This window comes from Eucyclogobius newberryi, unplaced genomic scaffold (assembly GCF_026437365.1).
Source record: "Eucyclogobius newberryi isolate DKJ021-1_F unplaced genomic scaffold, fEucNew1.0.hap1 SCAF_16, whole genome shotgun sequence".
NCBI classification, from domain to species: domain Eukaryota; kingdom Metazoa; phylum Chordata; class Actinopteri; order Gobiiformes; family Gobiidae; genus Eucyclogobius; species Eucyclogobius newberryi.
Window position 1 is genome coordinate 18,338,408 of NW_027315790.1, and position 24,423 is coordinate 18,362,830.

Below are 24,423 nucleotides of genomic sequence, written 5' to 3' on the forward strand. Positions count from 1 at the left end.
ACTACGTCACGGGTGGGCGGGGCACACACGCGCTCTGAGACTACGTCACGGGTTGGGCGGGGGAGCCAGATCGCTCTTCACAAGGGTGGGGGCGAATATCAAACCAAGCCGTTTTTCATTTCCGGGTTGGTGAGGGGGTCCAAGGTATGGGTGATATTTCTTAACTATTATGTTAAGGGTGTTGCACAACCCTTATTATTATCAATTATACACTTAGACTACGAAACGTGAAAAAAAGCATGTTATGGCACCTTTAAGTAATTTTAGATAAATTACAATTACAATTTTATTGTACAATTACAATAAAAAATGTCAAAAATATGAAAAGATTAATGATCCAGAGATTTTAACTATATAGCAGACAAAAACATACTGGTATGTATTATTTAAACTATAAGGTCATTATGGTGGCTACTGCTTGAAAGATGGACATTGGTTATTAAAGTAGCATGTCACCACCTGCTTGTCCAAATGGAGATGATATTGCATTCAATGTTCAACAGTATGGCATTCATATTATCTTTACAATGCAACATGTATCACCTTCTGAAGGCACACTATGAGACTGCTCAGCTGTAAAAAGACATCTATTCTTGCCTCTAGCTCATGTTCCAATGTGCGGAATTGTATTTACACTTATCTGTTTCGCTCGCAAAATTGGAAGCACTAATGCATTTTTCATATTTTTAGAATCTCATCAGTTCCGTCTCTCTCTTTTTCTCTCTCTCTGTGCTCTCATAGATATGTGTTATTTTTCCCGTCTCACGTCTATTTTAATGCTAATTCACGTGCTCCTCTCCTGCTCCTAGAGAAATGGGTTGTCGGCTGCCGAAGCTGAAGAAAGCTGAGGAGAGAACCAGCCCTGGCAACATCTACTCCACTTTGCGGCGCCCCCAGGTGGAGACTAAAGTGGGCGTGGCCTACACCTATCACTTCCTGGACTTCCTGTTGGGCAAAGAAGGTATGTTTCTACACAGGGTTTGGGGGTATGTTAGTCAATATGCTGGGCTGATTCATTTTCACTATATGCCTGTGCCTTTTCTGCTCACCTTATGTCTGTTTTTATCTCATCCGTGAAAACCTATTAACACCTTGAAAGTGATGATGTTGCTTAAAAAAAGTCCTTCTGAAAATACTTTTGGGCCAACATTTTAAAGATGTTATTGTTTTTTGGAGCAGAAGAGAAGAAAAGTAATGACACAGACGACCTAATGACCTCATGTGGGAATTTTTGTGTGGCCAATTGCCCATGCTAAAGTCTAAATCTCTTTCGGAATTCCCTCAACGTGGGCCATAAAGTCCTTTTGATATTTTAAAATCATGTATGTGATTAGGAGAACATAAGTGTAATTCACCAAGATACAATGCAAGATTGTTTAGCGTTTTCCTTTTTTTACGATGGTATCACTAATAGAACAGTCAGAACTGGTCAGATGCAAACAATATATTTCCAATGGATGGACACAAAAAAAATCTAATTTGAAGGAGCGATGCTAGAACGAACAAACAAAAAACAAACAAATCATTTTGATAAAGAATATTATTTGAACATTAGTTATTTCCAGATATCAAACTTTCCTATACCGTGCCACAAGGATGAATTCTCAGAATATTTGTGAGTACACAAACCCTTGAGGATGCATCTCAGCCTCCCGCTGTTAGGTTTGAGCGTGGTGGACCAATCACAGCCCAAGTTTGTGCGGAAGTCAAAAGTTAAAAAGAAACATGGCGATGCTGACAGACATACTTTGGCCTTTGAGGATGGAGAAGTCTGTGCTTTTCCCTCAACTGGATTTAACAACAGTTTGAGTTCTCTGCTTGTTTTGCTGTTGTGACACTTCAACCAATAAATACACATATCAATCTAATGTGAGCCAGATTAACCAGTACTAGAAGTCTTAAATCTTTTAATTACTCGCTGATGCCTCGTTTTTAGCTATTTTAAAACTGTAGATGTAGCATAATCTGTGACTCTTGAATTCTGGATTTGAAGTACAATTATAGTAAATACTACATTCATCATTCTGTCTTTTCCATCTACGAGCTACGCTGTGGAAACACGCTTGAGAAGTGTTTTTGCTCTAACCACCACCGCTATCTTTTATAAACTCTGGTCCTGCCCTTTTTCAGTCGCTGGATTTGTTTTTCATCACAAAAAGTCACTATAATGAACAAACAAAAAATTGCCAGTACAGCTTAGCAACGTAACCCTGCCAGTATTGTGAACGCAAGCACTGCACGGATGTCACTGGTGGCCTATGGACCCTTTAGGACTCAATTCAATTTATTTTTGTAACGCCCCATGTCACAATTGCACTTTCCTCGAAGGGCAACAGTGAAAAGAAGATTAAACAATGTTCATAGGAAATTAGCAAATGTCCCAACATGCCCTGTCCTTAGGACCCTCCTTCTCGGCAACAAAAAATGACTAAAATTGTAGTCGCATTTGATTTAGGTGTTTTTTTACACTGCTGAGAGGGGGTCGAGAGCATCAAGTGTCAACACAACAAGTGGTATCGACCCTTGTTGTGTTGGTAGTATAAACACCTGGTATATTACTACAAACACATTTTACCGACAAAATATTGAGAAAAGCTATTTATTTTTCAAAAGTAGTGACTTGATTTCCTGAGCTACATAATTATCACCATTTAAAGTATTATATAAGACGGACAGACAGAGCTACTGTACTCTCTCCACGTCTGCAGCACTTCCAGTCTGGAGGTTTGAGCCTAATCCAAACTAATTCTCCCTAAATGACAGTCTGCACAGAACACACACATTTAGTTTCTTCTGCCATGCTCGACTCTGGCTGTGTGTGGGCATCTCCGAGACTATCCACATCTGCTGCCCCCACCCCTTGCTTTTCAAATGAAACGTTTAGGTCAGCAACTCAATGAGCGCGCGGCTTTATATACCCTTTATTTATTTAACGCAAGTAGCTGGACGCAGGACGTGTTTAAGGAGCTCAACTCCTCTGCAGCTCCTGTTGCTGACAGTTCAAAGACTTCTCTAATTCTCAAATTCAGCTGTGTTATGCGTTCCAACATCCACACTTGGCTCGTAGATATTATACCAACGCTGATATGTTCGTCTTGGGAATAAGTGCGCAGGTGTTTTTTTTTTTATTTCGTTTTTTTAATGCTTTCAAATATGAAAAATACTGTTTGTACGCCTGTAGCTGTGTGAATGTTGGGAATCCTCCAGAGGCTTGCTGCTTCTAAAAATACATTTCTTTTCCCATTGTATTAGCCCATGCAGAGATGAGGAAATCGGAGAGGCGCAGAGGAGATTTTAATAACTCATTTTACAGCTTCATGTTACTCCATCAACCAACATGCAAAAGCAGGTGCAAGGAGCTTTACCAAAGTCCTCCTCCAATGCAACAGTGTAGCAGACAGCAGGCCCGGCGCGCAGCCAAGTGACAAGGCCCCGTTTGCCAGTCGGCTTCATGTTTAAGCCAGACTTGTTATGTTTGGCAAATGAGTTGAGGCTGTGGAGTTGGCCGGGGAACGACAGAATTGGAGATCTGGCATGGAGGAACGCTACTGCCGACCAAAACTCATCACAGGCTTGAGGAGAGCGCTGACTTTCCTGAACGTTGCTTAAGGCAGAAAGCAGCTAAATTGTCTAATCGCGTCCAGCAGCCTGTAGATGGACACATGCGCGCAGACGGCTGTCCAAAACGGACCTCTTGGTTCTGTATGATGTACTATGCAACGATTATGTGAAGGAGTCTGAATGGCTAATGATTAAAATACTGCCCATCCAACGTCACATGATAAAATGTAATGAACAGGGTGGAATAGACTATAAAAGATGTTGTATTGTTTCAAACGGCCTTTTAAACTGTATGTGACACTAGGGCCTGTAGCTTTTAAGAATTTGTGTGCCACACTGCATAAAAGACAATATCTACTATCAATCAATAATGTATACCCCAATCTTATTTTTTTATTTTTTTTTTCAATTTACAGCAGGTTAAATCTCCTAGGTTATATGTTATGTTTCTTTCTAACTGTTGAATCCCTTATTTTGCTATACCAATCTCAAAGTTATTACAATGCCTTCCTTTTTAGCAATTTTGTGCCAGACAACAGCAGCACCTTATCACGGACGGTGTCAAGTAAATACCATGGTGTCTAAAGCTTACATCGATTTGGGGGTATGGACTTTTCTCTTGTAGAAATGTGTTCCTGTAAGTAGCCATGACCGCTCATTCACACTCGCACAAAACACTTAGAGCAGTTTGTCAATAGAGTTCAGCGTTATCTTGGAGCAGACAGGCAGGTCATTTATATGGGGAAATCACATGACTCCACCTGAGCTGCTTAAGATATCCTGTGTGTGGATAAAGGCTGCGGTGTGAATGTGTCTGTGCTCTCCACTCCTGCGCCGCTGATGGAGCGCTGTCCAGAAGTGGAGGTTTCCTGGAGGATTATCTGATTGTTTGTCCAGATTCAGAGAGCTCATTCCCAGCAAAGGGATTTATTTGTGTTCTGTTGTGCGTGCGGGAGGTAGATAGAGGAATGCGAACGCGGGGCCATGACATTGAGGAAACCCACGGTCAAAGCACCCTCTAATTGAATTTGCCTTCCATTAATGTTATTATTCCCCTGCATGGTGGCTCGATGACTGGGCCACAGCGCTGAATGGAGCAGACAATAGTGAGTATGAGCCTCCGAGGCATGTGAGGCCAGAGAGATGGATTTTAAAGTAACTCCCAAGTATTTGTCTGTCTGGGACAAGTGCCTAATGCCAGGGTGGAGTGCAGACGCTGCACTACAGAGGCAGACTGAACCCCTCACTGCTTAGTCAAACAAATGCTAATAACGTGGCTGGACTGCTTTTTCACTCTTATGTCTATCTGATAAAGATTGTGACTGTATTATATATTAACATATTAGGGCACGCACAAAAGGAGAAAAAAAGGGTGGTACAATTTAAAGTTAATGATGGTGTCTGGTAGAGCTGAACAATTTTGGCAGTATGTAATTGCAATTTTTCCGTCAAACTGCGTATTTTTTAATTGTTGGATTCTATTCAAAGTGTCCATTTTAAACCGGGCTTTGACATGTGGAGCTGACTGGAATCTGAACTGCTAAACTTATACAATAATCACATGGATGTTAGAACATTGATACTGGCGGCACTTTCTACTTTGTTCTCATCAAAACCCTATCCACATAATCCTTTTTCTCACTCGGCTATGACCGAAAGTTGTTACCACGTGGTTTTCATTCATCTATGCCCCTGGTTGAACAAAAGTGTGTCATGTTCTGAAGTGTATGCAACTCTTGTATTAGTTTTTTATTTGTCTTCTTACAAATGTAAATGCTTGTTTAAAATGGGAACACTGAGAGAGGGGAGGAGGGAAGACAAATCACAAAAGCAGAATGATCTTATTCTTAATAACAAATGTTCCAAAATGTGTCTTTGCTTGTTAATACAGTTATATTTTCGAACCTTCGCAACAAAATGTCACGTTTGTCCTTATTTTAATGCCAGGAGTGTTTTTTTTTTTATGAGGAAACATTATAACCAGAGCAAATTGTCAGTTTTGCTTAATGGGCACTTAGTAGAAAAAGCTTCAGTTGTAGTCATCTGGACTCAGTTAGAAAAAAATAGACGTTTCGACTCTCATCCAAGAGTCATTGTCAATAACAGAATTTAGGTCGGGAACTCCGATATTTATACTCTTCTGTGGTAAGACCAGCCCATTGGGCGGAGCCTTCCTGGAGTAGAAAGAGTTGTTTGTTTCAACAGAAACTCCCCCCTTGTATCTACCGAGCCTATTCAGAATTTTAATGGGCTATTAGAATCCTCTTTGTCTTTGTGAGACCCTGGCTCAACCACCCTGAGTACCTGATTAGCATCTACATGTCCTGGTCCTGGTCCTCTACCTTTCCAGGGGTTCAGTATTCCATTATAGATACCAGGAAGATTAAACCTTAGCCCTCCATTCCTGTTTAAAGAAGGTCTTTCTTTTTTAACAAAAATAACTTCCTTAACTCCTCTTTCAAACCATCTTTTCTCCCTGCTTAAAACCTTCACCTCACCGTCTTCAAACGAGCACGGTGCTCTGAGGTCCTGAACTTGTATTTCTTCTGTGCTGATAAAGCCTCTTGTGTAGAGGCTGTTTCGTCTCACCTATGTAACGTTCTTTACAGCTTTATTCACTGCATTGGATCGAATAAACTACATTGCTCTGTTTTTGAGTCGGCAACTTGTCCTTAGGGTGAACCAGTTTTTGTCTTAAAGTGTTTCCTGGTTTAAAATAAACAGGGACTTCGTGTTGTCTAAAAATTCTCTGCAGTTTTTCCGACAGGCCAGACACATAAGACATAAGACAGATTCATGGCTGTGCTATGGGCTCGCCCGTCTCTCCCATAGTGGCCAACCTGTACATGGAGCACTTTGAGAAGAAGGCACTGTCCTCATTCTCAGGCATAGCCCCAAAACTGTGGCTCCGCTATGTCGATGATACTTTTGTAACAATCAAGAAACAAGAGCTGGAAACCTTCTCTGATCACATCAATACTGTGGACCCACAAATCAGGTTTACAAGAGAAGACGCTAAGGAGAATCGCTTGGCCTTTCTTGATTGTTCCACGATCAGAGGAGAGGACGGGAAACTCCAAATAGAAGTATATAGGAAACCTACACACACGGACCAGTATCTGCTCTTTGGTTCCAACCACCCACTACAGCACAAGCTGGGGGTGATCAGAACCTTACAACACAGAGCTCAAGGTGTGCCCACCAGCTCAGAGGGCAAGAAGAAAGAGGAAAAACATGTCCGAAATGCCCTCTCAGCCTGTGGTTACCCCGCTTGGGCCCTCAACAGAGTGAAGAGAACCAAGAAGCAGGACAAAAGGGAAACTGAACAGAGAAGGAAGGGTGTCTCTATCCCTTATGTGTCTGGCCTGTCGGAAAAACTGCAGAGAATTTTTAGACAACACGAAGTCCCTGTTTATTTTAAACCAGGAAACACTTTAAGACAAAAACTGGTTCACCCTAAGGACATGTTGCCGACTCAAAAACAGAGCAATGTAGTTTATTCAATCCAATGCAGTGAAGAAAGTTGTAAAGAACGTTACATAGGTGAGACGAAACAGCCTCTACACAAGAGGCTCTATCAGCACAGAAGAAATACTAGTTCAGGACCTCAGAGTGCCGTGCATCTCCATCTTGAAGCCTCTAATCACTCGTTTGAAGACGGTGAGGTGAAGGTTTTAAGCAGGGAGAAAATATGGTTTGAAAGAGGAGTTAAGGAAGTTATTTTTGTTAAAAAAGAAAGACCTTCTTTAAACAGGAATGGAGGGCTAAGATTCAATCTTCCTGGTATCTATAATGGAATACTGAACCCCTGGAAAGGTAGAGGACCAGGACCAGGACATGTAGATGCTAATCAGGTACTCAGGGTGGTTGAGCCAGGGTCTCACAAAGACAAAGAGGATTCTAATAGCCCATTAAAATTCTGAATAGGCTCGGTAGATACAAGGGGGGAGTTTCTGTTGAAACAAACTCTTTCTACTTCAGGAAGGCTCCGCCCAATGGGTGGGTCTTACCACAGAAGAGTATAAATATCGGAGTTCCCGACCTAAATTCTGTTATTGACAATGACTCTTGGATGAGAGTCGAAACGTCTATTTTTTTCTAACTAAGTCCAGATGACTACAACTGAAGCTTTTTCTACTATGGAACACGCCTGGACGAATGAGGGATTACACCGACATACTTAATGGGCACTTGAAAACGCACAATTTTCTCTCTCCCATTTTCATTTCGTAAAAGTAGTTCACAGTGGAAAAAGAAATATGAGCAAAGAAGGAAATTTCGCTTGCCATTAACAGCCATTATGTTGGCAGTTTTGTTCTACTTTTAGCGATCAGACTGTGCAGCCCAGAATCATCTCCTGCTCCGGAGCATTTCTCATCTGTCCCAGAGCAAATGACCCTTTAGTAGGCGCCATAATCCACCATGTTCTTCTCCCCCCCTTCCCTGACACGCTGCATGAAGCTGACATTCTACCTGTGCTCCACTCCGATAATGAGCAGATGAAATGGAAGGCAGGGAAACACGGAGCGAGACGGAAAAACACAAGAGGTGGAGGAAAAAAAGTGTGGAAAAAGGGCACAGTAGTATAGAGCCAGAAAGGTGTAAGAATTAGAGAAGGTGAGAGAGGCAAGAAATGTGAGAAGGAACTAAGATAGAGATACTGTAGGTGTGACTTGTTTCACACTGGGCTCTGGCTCATTAAAACCTAATACATGGGAAGTGCACTGTGACGCTGAACCTTTCAAAGATTGTCTGCTGTATGTTAGACCCGATTTATGTAGACCTGTCATGCTAACATTTAATACATTATGATCAACAATACATTTCAGGTTTCAATACGTGTACTGTATGTAAGTGTAAGCAATGTTGTAGCTAATAGAATGTACTGTACTTGAAACAAACTGTATCTTCTTTCTAGATGGGAATATTTCTGCTCATCTCGTGTTGTGAAATGCATGGGATTCTCGTGTTAGTGTTAATCACTCTTTTATACATTTTCTCTCAAAAGTGAACGCACTGAGACATGTTTAAATGAGAATTGAATCCTGATTTTGAAACATGAACTGCAAATCTAACAATCGCTTAACCTTTTCTTTGCACTGACAAATGCAAGCTTGTTTTGTGGGATATTTACAGAGAGACAGAGAAAAGCACATCTTAGGGCAGGTATAGAAGTTACAGATGTGAAGGGGAGAAGGAGACTTTGGCCAAGATTTTGGTGGTGGAGGACATGAAGAGGCGGAGGGGGTGAAAGGTTTTGCTGCTGCGGTGCATACGTGGCGTTTCAGAATGGCGTGAGAGGGAGGGATAAGTTGGGTCAAGGGTGAAAGGGGTAGAAACAAAGGGCAAGTTGAAATTACCCTCAAGTTAAAGCTAGATAAATGCATTTAACCCCGCATGAGGATTTGTGTGGTCCTCTGACAGTCTTTTTTTATTTTCTGCATTTTCTATTGTTTTTAATTTGTTTTTTACATATTTATTGATTTATTTACATATTTTATTGTGCTGCACTTTGGAGAAAATGTGCTATACAAATAAAGTTGAAATGAAATGAAACACACAATACAAAGACAGACCACTATTTATTTTAAACTAATCATGATCAAGTTATTTTCTGATCAACAATGCACTTTACAGGTCTTTTGTTCGATGGGGGTGAGATAAAAAAAAACCTACTCTCTAATAGGGTGTAATATTATTTTATTATCACGATGATTCAGGTCTCAATATAACACTAAAAACGAAAAAAATCTAAATGTAAAGAGCTTTGTTATTTGTCCGTTTATGTCATATTGCTTTATCGTTCAAAGCTTGATTTCTTGGTTTAGGACCGTGAATATTGCACATGATTAAAATAATTCAATTCAATAAACTGCAGTGTTTAGCTTAGGTTCTACGGCCAATCCTCTGTTAGTAAGATCAGACTTTTGAGGAAGAAATGTCTCTATTGTCTTGAAAGTCTGCATTGTTTATTTACAGGAAAAAACTGCAAACTGCGAATAAATACTATTAAGAAAGTCCAAAGTCTGAACTCTACTCCAAACCACATTTACAGACAGTTTCTGACATTGATGATTAGAAATAAAACCGTTTTCATTGCACAGCCCAATCACTAAGATTTGTTTTGGATCAGCTCATATTGTGCTTGTCGTCCTTTTCTAATTGAGTAAGACCTAATCGAGTTAACTGTAATGAGTTTGATGTGTCTTTGTGAAGTGTGAGTGTTAAAGAGCCCTGTGAGAGTCTGCAGCTGACTGCTCTGTGCTCTGTTTACTGAGACTGAGGTGTGACAGGCGTCAAACTGCTCTAATCAACCGCTCCGTCTACATAAATATTAGTCATTTGTACCAAACACTGCAGAACCACGGCAACGACGATCGAGAGGAGACAGAGTCAACGCACTGAAGTCAACAGTTCAGTTGTGTAATCAGAAAAGCCTTATTTATCCTGGCACATTGAGTCCTGGGTACTGTGAAAAAGATGTTTACTGCTAAGGCCACAATGACTAATTCCACAAATTTGTTCTGGATAGAAGTGAGACAACAAAGTGACTTAATGATTGAAGACAAAACAACTATAATTCCAAATGTTGGGCTTAATTGCATGATTGGGGGGAAAAAAAAGTGGTTTCATGCTCACTTTTTCCTGCTTTCTTCCCTGTATTGTGTATTGTCCAGGCAACTTTTCTTGAGTTGCTCAGTATTAATAAAGTCAAAGGTCACCTGTAGGAGACGAACGGACACTGTATATTAGATGAATGGCTTAGAAATGCTCAGATTTGTTTTATACTCATCGTTTTAGATCATCTTGTAGAACTTGTAGTTTTATTGCCGCTTTAAAAGTATATACTGTAGAAACTGTGTATAAGATAAGATAATCCTTTAATGTCCACACATGGGGAAATTTCGCAGTAGATACAGGAGGGAAAGGACAGATTATAGGAAGTTAAAAAAAAACACTCTTAATAGAAGAACGCTTATAAACAAAACAAACTCTTATTAACAAAACTCCTCTCATATCTTAATAGGGAATGGAGGGAGAAGAAAATAAAATAAAATTAAATAAATAAATAAAATGATCAAGATAATAATAGAATAAAATAGAGTAAAGTAAAAAATGGCTTGCATAAGACTAAATAATACTAATAGTAAGTTAGTAAACAAAATAAAACAGTCTTATTTATATCAGTTGCATGCACATGAATATGGCCTTAATTATTTGTGAGTACGACAGTTATTGCACATGAATATGACGGTATTGCACATGGTTAATTCAGTATTGCACATGAATATGACGGTATTGCACATGGTTAATTCAGTATTGCACATGAATATGACGGTATTGCACATGGTTAATTCAGTATTGCACATGAATATGACGGTATTGCACATGGTTAAGTCAGTATTGCACGTGTTCAGGGCTAGCAGTGTTTGTTATGCTTGCACCTGTTTAAAGAACTGTCACTGAAATATATAAACAGCACCCAGCCATAGATGCAGCCGTCTGACAGAACCTCACCCGCATTAGTGTTGGGTAGCATAGCCTCATGCTAACCGCACATGAGCGTATTACAGATGTTTGCTGTCAGCGTGAGGTACTATACCCCGCGTGTCTGTATGAAATATCTGCGCCATCAAGAGAAGAGCGACGGATGAGAGCGTACGAGACACCCGCTTACCAGACCCGTGCTCCAGCCTGAACGCATGAGTGGCCCCACAGAGACGCCGCCACTGCTGACGTGACAGAGTTCAGGACCCGTTTTTTTTTTAATCTTTGAAGTTTGAGACCTGCAGGAGCCGAGCCGCGTTGTCTGCGCGCCTTTGCCTGCAGCGTCACAGCCCCGGAGTCTGCTGCCTCTACACACTTCCTCGTGTTTACTGTGAACCCTGACACCCTCTGGTTCCTGTGAGCTTCAGATCTCGTTTGACGCAGCGAAGATGTGAATGCAGTTCTTGAGAAAAACACTTGAATTCAGCAGGAGGTGTGATGAATATATTTTGCGTCGGTTGTTGTCTCTGTAAATAATTGTGTTGCCGTCATTTTGTCTGCATTGTTTGTTTTTTGTGTTGTAACTGCTGATTATATTTAGTGGTGAAATAATGAATTGTTGATTATAAAAGGTGTGTCAGGCTGTTTTACGTTGGGTTTATTTTTTAAGCTACATTTACTGTTATTCTGTCCAACAATTGATTAACGCACTTCTTGATCGACTAGTCTACTGTTGAAGCAAATGACCCAATAACTCAACGACTATTTTACTAGTTGGTCATTCTTGCGATCACTTCGTTGTTTTGATCACAAAGAATTTTACTAAATTTGACCCGGATGAAAGTGAAGCAAAATGCTCAAAATGTGTAATTTCCATGTAATTCCTGCTTTGTCTGAGTCATAAAACCTTTCCCCGCAGCGTATGACACATTTGAGAATCTGTGTATTGTCCAGATAAGTTGACAATTATCTCAATAATCACTTTGTTGCGATTAGTCAGTTAACTTGTTACAGCCGTAATTGGCAGTCAATCAGTGCATTTGTAATTGGCAATTCAATTTGAGTTGCACATCCTCTGGGTAGGTACTCTTCCTGACCAATATTATGACGCAGACGCTTTTTCTGTTAGACTGTGTTGAACCCTTTATTAAAAAACATATTTTATAAACCCTGCTGACCTGTAACAAATGTGTTTAATTTTTCTGCTTATATATGCATGTATAACTTATGGCTATAGTTACCATTGCTTATTCTGTGTTTACTGGAACATTAATCAACAGATTGACCTCAAGTCATGGGAAATCATACATTATTTGGGAGGGTTTTTTTAATCGAGAGGGCCACAGTCGAAAGTCTGTATAGTTTATGTTCATGAAATAATCATAAAAGCCATTTTTACTTCATTTTTGGAAAGATTGATCAATATGAGAGCCCTAAAAGGAGGATGTGATTCGATATATAGTAACAGCCCACAATATTGTAAGTTTTGACATCCCTGATTACTATTACTAAGAGATGAGAGAAATATTAAAAGTGGAAAAAGTAACATGTTTTTTCAGAGATGTATAAAACTAAAATATTGAGGATATAATCTATAATTAATGAATTCGTACATAAGGTTTACTATAAAAGTAGATTTAAAAATAAAACAAATTTGCAGTGTAGTATTATAAACCAGGATGTAAAGTGTGGTTATTTGAACACTCGCACACATTCACATTTACACGCATGTTTTAGTACAATTCAGATGGATTTCCGCAACATCGACTAAATACCCTAATTTTGAGATTTTTCTTTTTTCCTATCCTTCCTGTTGCTATAATTTACACTAGATTGACTGAACAATGATTCCGTTGGCAAGCATTCACCGTCCAAGCAGAGGATAATGAGTTTAAATCTCGTATAAAGTTATGTCCCTGGGTAAATCACTCCTCATCACATTGGCCAAATCTTTTTTACGTGATGAACTCTGAGCTCAAAGTCAGTCAGAGGCTGTTTTTTTGTAGCTGTAATTTGTCATTCAAATCCAGTACTGAGCATGTGAGCAGATCCTGTTGTGCTGGAGCATTAAAGCGCGTGCTAAGCCTGGGAGGTGATGCATGAAGATCTGTCTCCACCTCCGGCACCTCTGGGCTTATCCCAGAGCCCGCTGGAGGTGCACACGCGTTTCAATAGCCAGCTAATGACTTTCAGAGGTTTAGTCGGGGGATATGTGCCAAAAACAGCCACTGTAAAACACAATCAACTTCCCGGCACACACAGCTCCCCACTGATCGGGGAATGTGTCCGTGGGCGAAGACGGAGCTGCCACGTCCATGCGATGTGAAGTACTTTGGAGAGCAAGAGGGAACAAAGGGTGCCAGGGTTCACAGAATGTCACAGATAAATGTAACTGAGAAGTGGGTCTGTAAAGCTTGTGGCTTAGACACAGATATGCTACTGTGAGGGCATCATGCAGTCTGTGTTGCTTGGATTCTACCGTTACTGTTGAAAGCTTTAGTTATATGCCTTAGTGCTTACTGCCTTTGGGCCTAACCACATGTAATGGTACTAGATTTCAATAGCTATTCATGTAAATCATCCCACCTGGACTGTAGGCCTTTAATCAATCAAAGTTTTTGTTAATTGACTAATTATTTTATTGGGATATATATATGAACACAGCAGAAAGGAGAGGGCGTGTATGTGAGTAAGCCAGAGTGAGTTTTATGAGTGACTCGTGAGCTTATTCTGACACTTTATACACAAATATTCACTTTGCTAGTCCTTTTGTATACTTTGTTGCTTTTGTTCTCGTGAGCTTGTGCTTTATGTGCGTGAGATACATGGTCAGACCACCAGCAGGCACTCACTCATACACCACATTTACAGTGTGAAGGTGGGTGAAGTGCCTAAAGACACTATGACAGTGTGCACACGTCTGAGCAAGGTCCAAACCGGTCACCATCTGGTTATAAGACTGCTCGATCACTAGAGCCAGTGTTTGTGATACTGTAGGGACGCTCACTGTTGAAGAAATGCTTTGTATTCAAGCGTGTACTGTTATTACTGTCATATTCTGAAGGATTACGATTTGAAAAGCCTTTAATAACTGTAATTTCAAAGGACCATGGTTTTAGTAGTTTCCTATTGTGATGGGATTGAATAATGCTAATCGGGTGGTAAAATGGAGTTTTCTAAGTCATATGAACTGATGGCAAATAACTCTGATATACTATTAAAGTAAATGTTGATTAATGGGAACAATTGAGTACTTGCAACATAATAAATTGTGCTGTAACTAAACATGTTACTATAACACAAGTCACAATAACACAACTTGAAGCCCTACAGAATATATCCCGATTATATTTAAACTATTTAATTAGGGATGTAACAATCCATCTGATATTGTATTGTCAAAAGTCTCACAATAACATCACGTGCTGTCACAAAATATTGATTTGCAAGCTTATTATGCAGCAACAGCAGATAAACAAATGGAAATATCTACATAGAACATGATCTTTTTTCCATTTTAGTGCAGACATCATGAAAAAATATTAGTTAAGTGCTTTTATATCTTAAGTCTTTGGAATATGACAGTAATGATCGCACCAAAGTCTTCTTGGTATTTTAAAAATAATAAATATATCATATCTTCAGATTCTGTACCATAACGTGACATGAATATTGTGATGATGATGATAAATAAACCTACTCTACAATAAATAATTAGCTGAATCAAATACTTAAAAATCAACCCCCACACACACTATAAAGTATCTCATAAGCGCTGCACTGACATAATCAGACCACTGCGTGCAATTTGAATCCAATAATTAAGTGTTTTAATTAGTAGATGCAATAATAATTTGCATCTGATGAATTGGATGAAAATTATTCACATGATTCCATCACAAATCTGGAATAAATAGGTGTTGCTAGGGCTGACTGTGCGCTGAAGGTTCACTTCTTCACGTGCCCATGTCAGTACTGAATGCTCGCTGTGGGCCAAAGGTTTGAATACCAACTTTTATTTATTTTTCCTTGTACAAATAAAATATAAAAGCATTCGAGACCATTCTGGGCTATTATCATCTAATGATGTCTTTCATTCTTTTAAGTGCAGTGTTAGCATGCTAGTTGTTGTTAGCTCTACCGTGACAGCAAAACTCTGCTCTGGGTTCTGCGTTGAGTTGTAAAAAGAGCTCATAAACTCATCATGGTGACTAATTAGCATGCTGTGGACGGCTGCAAAGACTTTAAAATGAACTACCGGTAGTTCTATTTTAATGTTTTTATGACTAAATATTGTACAGCCACTTTAATGAGTCATAGCGATGCTAATGTTGTTTTGCTGATATCTGTTTGTGTAAAAATACAGATATATTATTCTGGATTTTCCAGGTAAAATGCTTCTACATCAGAAATGTTCATGTACAACAACAAAAAACATAAACTAATAAAGAAAAGATAGACCAAACCAATTGAGCCCCAAAAATATTGTTCATCTAAGTCGATGGCAATAAAGTGTTACCAAAGTTACTTTTGACTTTAGATTTGTCAGTATATGTTGGTTTCAGCTGCCTGAGGGATCCACATAGGAGCTTTTCTGTGGAGTGTAGAGTGGCTGGAACACCTCAGTATACATCCTCAGACACGCGCGCACACTTCAGACATATGTCCCTTCTGTTGGAGAGGAGTGAGAATTGGACACCAGACCGAGGTGCAATACAGCCCCATTGTGTCTCAGTATATATATATATATATATATATATATATATATATATATATATATATATATATATATATATATATGGACTTTTATTTTAACACAGATCCAACACTGAGGTTTGTGCAGATGAAAAGAGATTGTAAAAGCCTTTTGACAGTTGAGTTTGTGAAATATTCAGCATTCAGTCTTAAATCAGGTTGTATACACTCCCTGGCCCAAAAGGTAAAGTGAGTTCTACTTACAGAGCCTTTTATAGAGTCTTCCATTCGATAATGACAATGAAAGTGGTCATCTTCTAAACCAGGTGTGTGCTAATATATGATGACTTCATTTTAGTTATCCAGATGAGAAAAGGGGCTTTATTATCAATCTATTGCTGTAATGTTTTGGTCGCCTTTATGTCACTATTCATGAGTTATCAGATTTAAATTTGAGGACATTTGCCCTTTGAAAATATATATTATTTAATTTTGAATTGAACTGCTAATATTTCGTCACTCTAAAATCCATAAATACCTTGTTGTTTTGCCTCTTCAAAAAAGCCTTGGAACGGTTTTGATGTTGGGGACACCTTGCTTAGACAGATGTTATCAGCGGTTACTTTGTTTTTGAAGAGTTCTCTGACTCGGTACAAATTGATTCAGTGGGGATAAGGGCCTATTGAGGGAGCCAACCACAGTGGCCCTTGTAACTAACAATGTTTCTTCAAGTGTTATGGACAGAGGTATTTAGAATAACATTGGATTTTAGAGAAGGGCATCACTACTGCACTGTTAACCAGCTCTTTCACTTTTAAAATGTGCGCAAGGCTAACTAGGGCAAGTAATGCAGTTTTCATTAGCTGTATTTTGATTAGCCCTCTGCATAATATTAAGACCAATCAGAATACAATTAAGGCCCAGGGCAGGGTAATTGCAATCACTTGGAACCTTGCATCCCAAATGGTGAGTCAGAACTGGAGAAACTTCCTCCTGCTTTATGTGGAAATGTTGTTCCTTTGACTATGATGTCCCACAGTATGAGATAACACTTATTTATCTCCATGGAGAATGTTCATAGCTATGGTTTTTAACGTTCTAATTCTATGGAATGATGTAGGTGACTTTCCACCTCTAGAAAGTTACATAGTGTTGCAGCACAGAAAATTCATCAATTAAAGTAAAGTTATTGAGAAAGTAATATAAATGTTAATTACAGTGGATATGTGGACCTGGAAATACTTTTCAACCACCATTTCCAACAGCTGGAGGGATGTTTGTTGGAAACACTTGGTCCATTTCTTCATAACACCAAGTTCACCTCAACCCTTGTTCACTCTGGAGGAGAATTTGCCTTGCCCATTCATTCAGCCTTTGGCAAAGATGATGTATTTATTGGGCTATGACATTAACTGCGCCTCCACATTGCTGTATCTTGTATGGTTTCTTAGATGGTGCAGATGATGCTGATGTTTTCCTCTGTACTCCTGTAGTACAAAACGTGACAGTACTCCATCATTTAGATGTATCAAATGTGAAATGCACATTCACTTTATTCACCTGTTATGAATAGTAGACTTATCTTGCTAAATTGATAAATAACAAAGCTTAATTAGAATACATTATTAGCCTGGCTAATTGCAATCACTTTCAGACCAGGGGTGTCCAACAATTGGCTCCTTCAGAACCAGATGGAAATATTTGGGAGCTTCATTTATTCATTAATTCACCTCCTTCAGCTTTTTTCAGCTTAAGTGCAGCTAAGATATTGTTGCCAGTCATTTTAATACAAAAAGAAGAGGAAGAAGAGCGGGCGAGTATAGAGGAAATGGGGAAATGGGAATTTTTTAAGCAAGGGCACCTTGAATGCAGGAGAATAAAGATTACTTAAACATGCATGAATCACTCTAAATATGAGTGGGTCAATAAGAAAGGGACTTTAGTTTAATATTAAACAAAACAAAAAAGGAACAGTGTGATAAGAAAAAACATGAAATAAAATGTAAATTCAATGACCCCAATGCGTCTGTCCCAGTCATTGTTACATTTGTCCATGTTTAAGTTCAGAATAAAAGTGTGTTTTTCCATTTATAAATATCCAACGTTATCTCAGTCCAGTCTTTGACACTCAGTTCTCATCATCCATTTCTTTGTTACTGACACTCCTCAGGTATCGTATCCATTAATCATCTCCATCGCTGGAGTCCTACATCCGACGTACATTGTTTTAAAGTCAAATGGACCATTTGAGTGGAAGACAATCTGCAGCGCCCCATTGTTCTCAGTCTAGTATCTGAACAAAAGGACAGTCCCACAACACATGGTAATGATGAGCCACTTGACAGCCACAGTTTCTCCCGTCGTTTGTAGATCCTGTTGAGTAATGAGCACTAAAGAAATTTGACACATTTTTCAGAATTTCTTCATAAATATTTTCCACAAATATGTTCCCACTCTTCGTCTGTCAAAAGAAATTTACCTTTTCCATTCATTTCAAATATATTTAGTAGAAAGATTGTCCAGATTATTAATGTATTTGTATAATTTAGATGGGAAAACAATTATAATACGGTTAAAAGTTAATTTACCATAATATGCCCCCTAGTTTATTCTGCTCCCTTCATAGCCATACATCCAGTCCAAAATAATTGGTTCCATCAAGCAAAGTGTGTAATTAATGATGTAATATATGAATGTCCCTATGGTGATATGTATTAACGCTGCTAATCTTTTTTTTTTTTTTTTTTTTTTAATAATGAATGCCTTTTAAATAATAATGATAATAAATTTAAAAAAAAAGCATCACAATAGCAAATGGCTTGATATTTGTACACAATAGTTCCCCCTAATCCACATGCCCCTCTCTGTGCTCGTCCCTCAGCGCAGATAGAACAAATGGTCCTCTCCCCAGCCTCAAGCGCTCTCTCAGACTCGTAACTTGTGCTGTTGTCTTGGTGGCGGTTGGAGCCAGCGCCACATTTAATGACACATCCTAATGACTGTTTACACTGACAGGAGCAGCCCACCCCAGGCTCCTGGCTCCCAGCTCATGCATGTGGCAGAATTATTATTATTATTATCATCATGGTGTGATCAGTCCCCGCAGACACGCACCAGTTTGCCTGATGAAAAGTGTCTCGTCCTCAGCAGTTATGCAGAGGTGATTTGATGGAGGCAGCAGTGGCTCGTCATTGTTAACTGAGATGGAAGTGTGTGTTGATGCAAAGAGCACTATGGAATAATAAATATCTGCCCTGTCATTTCTGCTGTGTATTTGCATATGTTCAATGCAAACACAAATTACAGACCAAAATGTACAATATGAAACATGCAGTTCCGGTTAAATTGTTTTGATCATAAATAATACATTTTGTGTCACATTTGTCTTGCCTGAACACAGTGTTGTCACTGCGGGCAAGACGTTACCTACACACTGGCTTGGTAGATGAATAACTGCTTGTGGCAGAAGAGCGCCCGCAGTCACTGTGTGTAACTGCTCTGTGTGGAAGGCCAGGCTTGATCAAGCATAAATTGGAATAAAAGTGATCATGTAATGGAAAATCCTTGTGTAGGAGATGTCAGTATTTAATCTTACTAAATCATAATGACTTATTATTTTTACATATCTGAGTTTTAACTTCCAACAAAAGAAATATTGCACATTCACAGTGAGAAAACCACTGTAGTGATTTTGTCAGTGTATTCTCAAAGAGATGGTCAGTCTCAGGTCTAGAAGCTACTAGAGATGGCACAATGAATGAATCTTTTAATGGAGAGGTGTACAGTCAATCTAGCACAAGGTCAAATGTTTGTTATGATTTATATGACAAATAACTCATTTTAGGATTGTCAATTTATGACAATTTTTTTGAACAACCACATGCATATACCTGCGTACTTTTATTTTAAATTATTAGTCTTGTACTTAAGTGTCTTTTCGGGCAGATGTCCCCGTTCTGCTGCACTTACAAGTAGATATTATTTCTGCTTGTTTCACTTTCAGCTGTTTCGTTGAACAAAACAATGTTACACATCTTTTTCATTGCAGCTTATATAAATGTTGACAGTTGTAATAAGGCCTGATTTCATGCTGTCTGGGACAGAAATTGTTTTGGCTCTTGATAATACCCAATCAGAAGAGACAGCCACATCACCCTCAGCTGTGGCCTTTTTTCTATCATAGAGGCAATACAAGTTATGCATTCTGAATTGAAAAGGCATTAGTTTGAGCCAGTATAAATCTGAATGTCGGCGAGGCTGGGATTTGGAGATGGGAAATGTCCTTTAGCCCGATAGCTTGACCAAGCCTGCTCTGTCTGCCTGTGTACGGCTGTGTGTGCAGATGGAGATGATGGAGGACAAATTGAAAATGAGATGGGTTGCACTATTTTGTGTGTGTGTGCGTGTGTGCGTGCGCGTGTGCGTGCGCGTGTGCTTGTGTGTGCTTGTGTGTGCTTGTGTGTGCTTGTGTGTTTGCGCGGAGTTAATTTATTCCGCTTATTTTCTCCTCTCCAGACCCATGCAAATGAGATTGAATGGAAGGATGACAAGTATTCAGGCACAACGGACAGCCTCGTCTCCCTTTCTCCTGCCTCTTATTTGTTGTCGTTTTTGTTTTGTTTTTTGTTACTTTTTTCATCACTATGCAACCAGAATGCCTCCAAATCCAAAAGCCATTGTTCTAAATGTTCTTGAAAATAATGTATTTATTTATATTTATTTCATTACGGGGTCAATGCAATCATACATAGTTACAAAACAAAGCTTGTAGCCGATACAATGCATACGAAGTTTATAGCCAGTGCTAATTTAAGTTGTTACTACTATATATATATATATATATATATATATATATATATATATATATATATATATATATATATATATATATATATATATATATTGGGCTGTAGGCTTTATTAGCCAGGACATCTTCGTGTGAAATGGGGATGAGAGAGAAGGGAGGACATGCAGTCAATTTTAGAGCCAGAATTTGTACTCCCAAAACTGCAGCCGGCAGCACATGGAGCCTGGCATATGTGCTGCCGCCTTAACTACTCGACCACTGGGCATCACTTTTAATGTATTTTGTAACGATGAGATTGTATTATAGGTCTTATTTAATAAATGCTGTGATGTGTTAACTGTTCAGTTTTGTTACAAGAATGTCCCATCTGTAGATAACGCGAGCTAAGATCCTTAGGAACCAAGTCCACAGACATTACAGGAGACGCAGTGCAGACAGTAACTTCTCCTCTACGTAAACGCACACCGCTAAGCCTTGCCGTACGGCAAATTAAGCACCTCCATTATTTTCTATGATTGTGTATTTGCTTACACACTAAGCGGGCCCCTGCTGGACCCTGAGCCACGATTGGAGGGCGTCGGAAAACACATGCTTTTGGTTCTTGCTGAGAGAACAGACAGATCTCTTCTGACAGAGAGAAGAAATGCTATAAACTTAGAGAGGGATGAGAGCTGCAGCAGAGGCTTCTTTTGTCTCTGCTGCAGTGTGCATTTGCCTCCCTGACTGTTTTTGACTTTTATTTGATTGAATGTTTAGTTGAACCTGCTAAAACTAAAATTGACCCAACACTACATGTCGGTACTTACAATCACGTGGGAAGCCTCAGATTATAAGACTACAAGATTAGTTTGATATTACTGTATGAAGTTTATAGTCCAAACAGTTTTTCTTAATTTACTGAACAAAAATGACTTCTTGAAGTTGATTTATTTTGCAATATGCCATTTGGTGATTGAATTGAGAAGCAGCCTGGTGCTCCTGCCTCGCTGACTGATAAATGCATCTGTGTTCTGTGTGAGGCGAGCTGAGCCTCGCCTGCAGCAAAGACTTTGGTTTATGTATGGAACCTAGACTGGGAAGCATTAATTGATTGATTTTATATTTTCTAATAGACATACATGGATTGCATTGTATTTTTGTGCATTTTAGCAGCAGCATCTCTGATTCTCCATGGAGACATGGTGAAAGTGCAACTGTGGTTTACAGTGTTGTTACTGCTACAACTAATTCTTGTCATCTTACAGTCTGTGTATGATTTTAATTTTTCCACAGTTTGTGCTCTGCTCTCCTTAATAAATCCAGTCATAGATCCAACAGATCTATCTATATAGAAGTCTAAAGCTGGGCAATATTAAAAAATACAATTAAAAGTAATAGTAATAGTTTTTTCGTTTACAATGATTCATCCATCCATTTTATACCGCTTGTTCCCTTTTTGGGTCGCGGGTGACTGGAGCCTATCCCAGTGACTTCGGGCCTTAGGCGGGGTACATCCTGGACAGTGGCCAACTTGTCGCAGAATAAATCACAAATAAAAAAGAAAGAAATAAATCACAGTTATTAGAAGGAAAAGATTTCTTGAGACCGGGGTTTTTCTTATCCATCTGAGCACGCGGATCAAAATACAGTAAGTTTGTAAGAGACATCCATATTTGAGTCATCCTCCGAGTCCTTTCCTACAATCAGACAAGATGAAAAAACTAAAACTTGATCCTCCAGTTTGTGTATCACGTTGGACGCATTAGGCAAAGCTGTTTTCGGGATAGCTGACTTTGATGGCGCCCCAATAACTGTCACTGTCTTTACAATGCTATATAGATTTTTTTATTTTATTTTGTAGTTTCAAAAACAAAATAGAAATGTCTTTTAGTAATGATTTCATGAACATAAATGATGCAGACCATTTAATACAAAAATATTAAAAATGTTTTCCTTCAAAGTATAACCTCTGTCCACAGCCAATCCTCTGTGGACTTCATTTGCCATATCATTAACTTTTAGACCTGGCTGAATCTCGATCTCTCTCTCTTTGGATAACTTTTCCAGCCCTATATAAGTCTGTGAAAGAGGCAGGGTTAGGGCCACTGCCTCTTTACTTGCGTGAATCTAAAATGATGTGTCAATCTGTTATACAGTTTTTCAAATATGTTTCTTGGTGAAAGGGAGAAAAGCTGGATCAAACTCCCTTCTGCCCCTCTCCATGAGTGTTGCCTGTTCTTGTGACTCCAGATTGTAGTGCGCACACCAGGGTCGCAGCTGACATAATGTGCAATTCATCAAACTACTAGGTACTCGAACTTTGCTTATTGCTGCCCCTGGTAGAAGTTATACAAATGCTGCTTACAGCACGGAGGGCCTCCTACACCTAGCATAGTCCATAAACAAGCTTTACAAATGAAGCCCCCTAGTTACAGATGTGGTGCTCCTGTCAGCGTGCTCTGTGTGACAGCAGGAGAATGGATGCAGTCTCCCTCTGACTGTTTGCCTGTAGGATAAGCGGCTGACCCTGTCTGCGCTGGAGTGTACAGAACGCCTCTATTGTGTGCCGTAATGAGAAAAGGTGCTCTGTGTGAGCATTGGCCATTTAACCTTTTCATAATTGTGTGTTGTTCTTGTTTTCTAATGTGGGACTGATGGAGTGGTTCAGAGCAGCTACCGGCCTCGTATGGAACACTGTTGTGGACATTAGCACGGAGCGTGAAGATGCAGGTGGACCGGTTCTTGAGAGGGACAGACAATAAATGTGTTTCTTTATTTTTATAAACACACAACAGGGATGATCACTAGAAAACGACTTTTTTAGACTAGTATGGAAATTATATCTAAATGTGTTATTAGCTTGGTAGAAGCAATAGAAATGCAGGATCTTTACTGTCCAAGTACAATATGAGCATTCTGCCAAGTAAGTGTGGCACTTTTTAGTAGCTATAAAACACAGGCTAAACAAGCTAACTTCATATTCTCTAGGGCTCACACTGTGTCTCTTTAATTGATCAAATGACACACAAGTGTTTACTATTTACTGTGCATATCTACTGATTATTTTTCCTAGTGTTTGGTCACTGATTTGCCTCACAATCCCAGAATGCACCATCAAACTCCATACTGGCAGTTGAAGTTGCCGATTGAAAAAACACAGAAAATAAGCAGTTGGTTGTAATTAATCAACTTTATCGGAGTTTCAAAGATAAATTATTGTATTTTTGCACAACAGAATGTCCAAATGATCGAGGGCAGAAGAAAGCCAGAGCATTAGACCAATGCTTGTTGATTGTTTATTACATTGAATTAGTCTTTGACAGACATGAACAGCTTAGTAAATCACATTATTTCAACTGTCAATATTAGCAAACACTGTCTGTACAGAGCTTTATAATAAAGTACATTTCTCTCAAACCTCTCCAGGGACTCTTTTTTTTCTATTTCTTATTATAAATGCTTACAGTTGGTGCCGAATGCGGCGGCCCGGCTGCTCACAGGTACAAGCCGTCACCAACACATGACTCAGGTCCTGGCATCACTGCACTGGCTCCAGTTCTCCACAGAATCCAGTTTAAAATGTTGCTCATGGTGTTTAAAAGCCTAAATGGTCTGGCTTCATTATTTGCGAGTTATTGTCCCACCATGTTCCTGCTCGTACCATGTGGTTCTCCCCTCAGCTCCTCCTGGATGTGCCCAGGTCAAAGCTAAAAAGCAGAGGGGACTGAGGGTTCTGTGGCGGGGCCCGGGCTCTGGAACAGCCTCGGCATGTTAGATCTGCTGAGACACTTTCTCTCTTTCCTTTTATGTATTACTGCCCTTTTCTTTACGACACTTTGGGCTTTTAAAGTTGTACGTGTGCTTTTAAATAAACTTTGACATTGACATATAAC

The 24,423-nt window shown here is 39.3% G+C and overlaps 1 protein-coding gene across 1 annotated transcript in view; it reads left to right on the forward strand.

Annotated features, from left to right (window-relative positions):
- Nucleotides 1-24,423, forward strand: part of rftn1a (raftlin, lipid raft linker 1a) — a 62,201-nt gene that overhangs the window by 14,406 nt on the left and 23,372 nt on the right. Inside the window, exon 2 of the mRNA XM_072447783.1 lies at nt 812-961. Within this exon, the coding sequence (XP_072303884.1) occupies nt 814-961 (148 nt within the window). The 5' untranslated portion in view covers nt 812-813. The remainder of the gene's footprint in view (nt 1-811; nt 962-24,423) is intronic.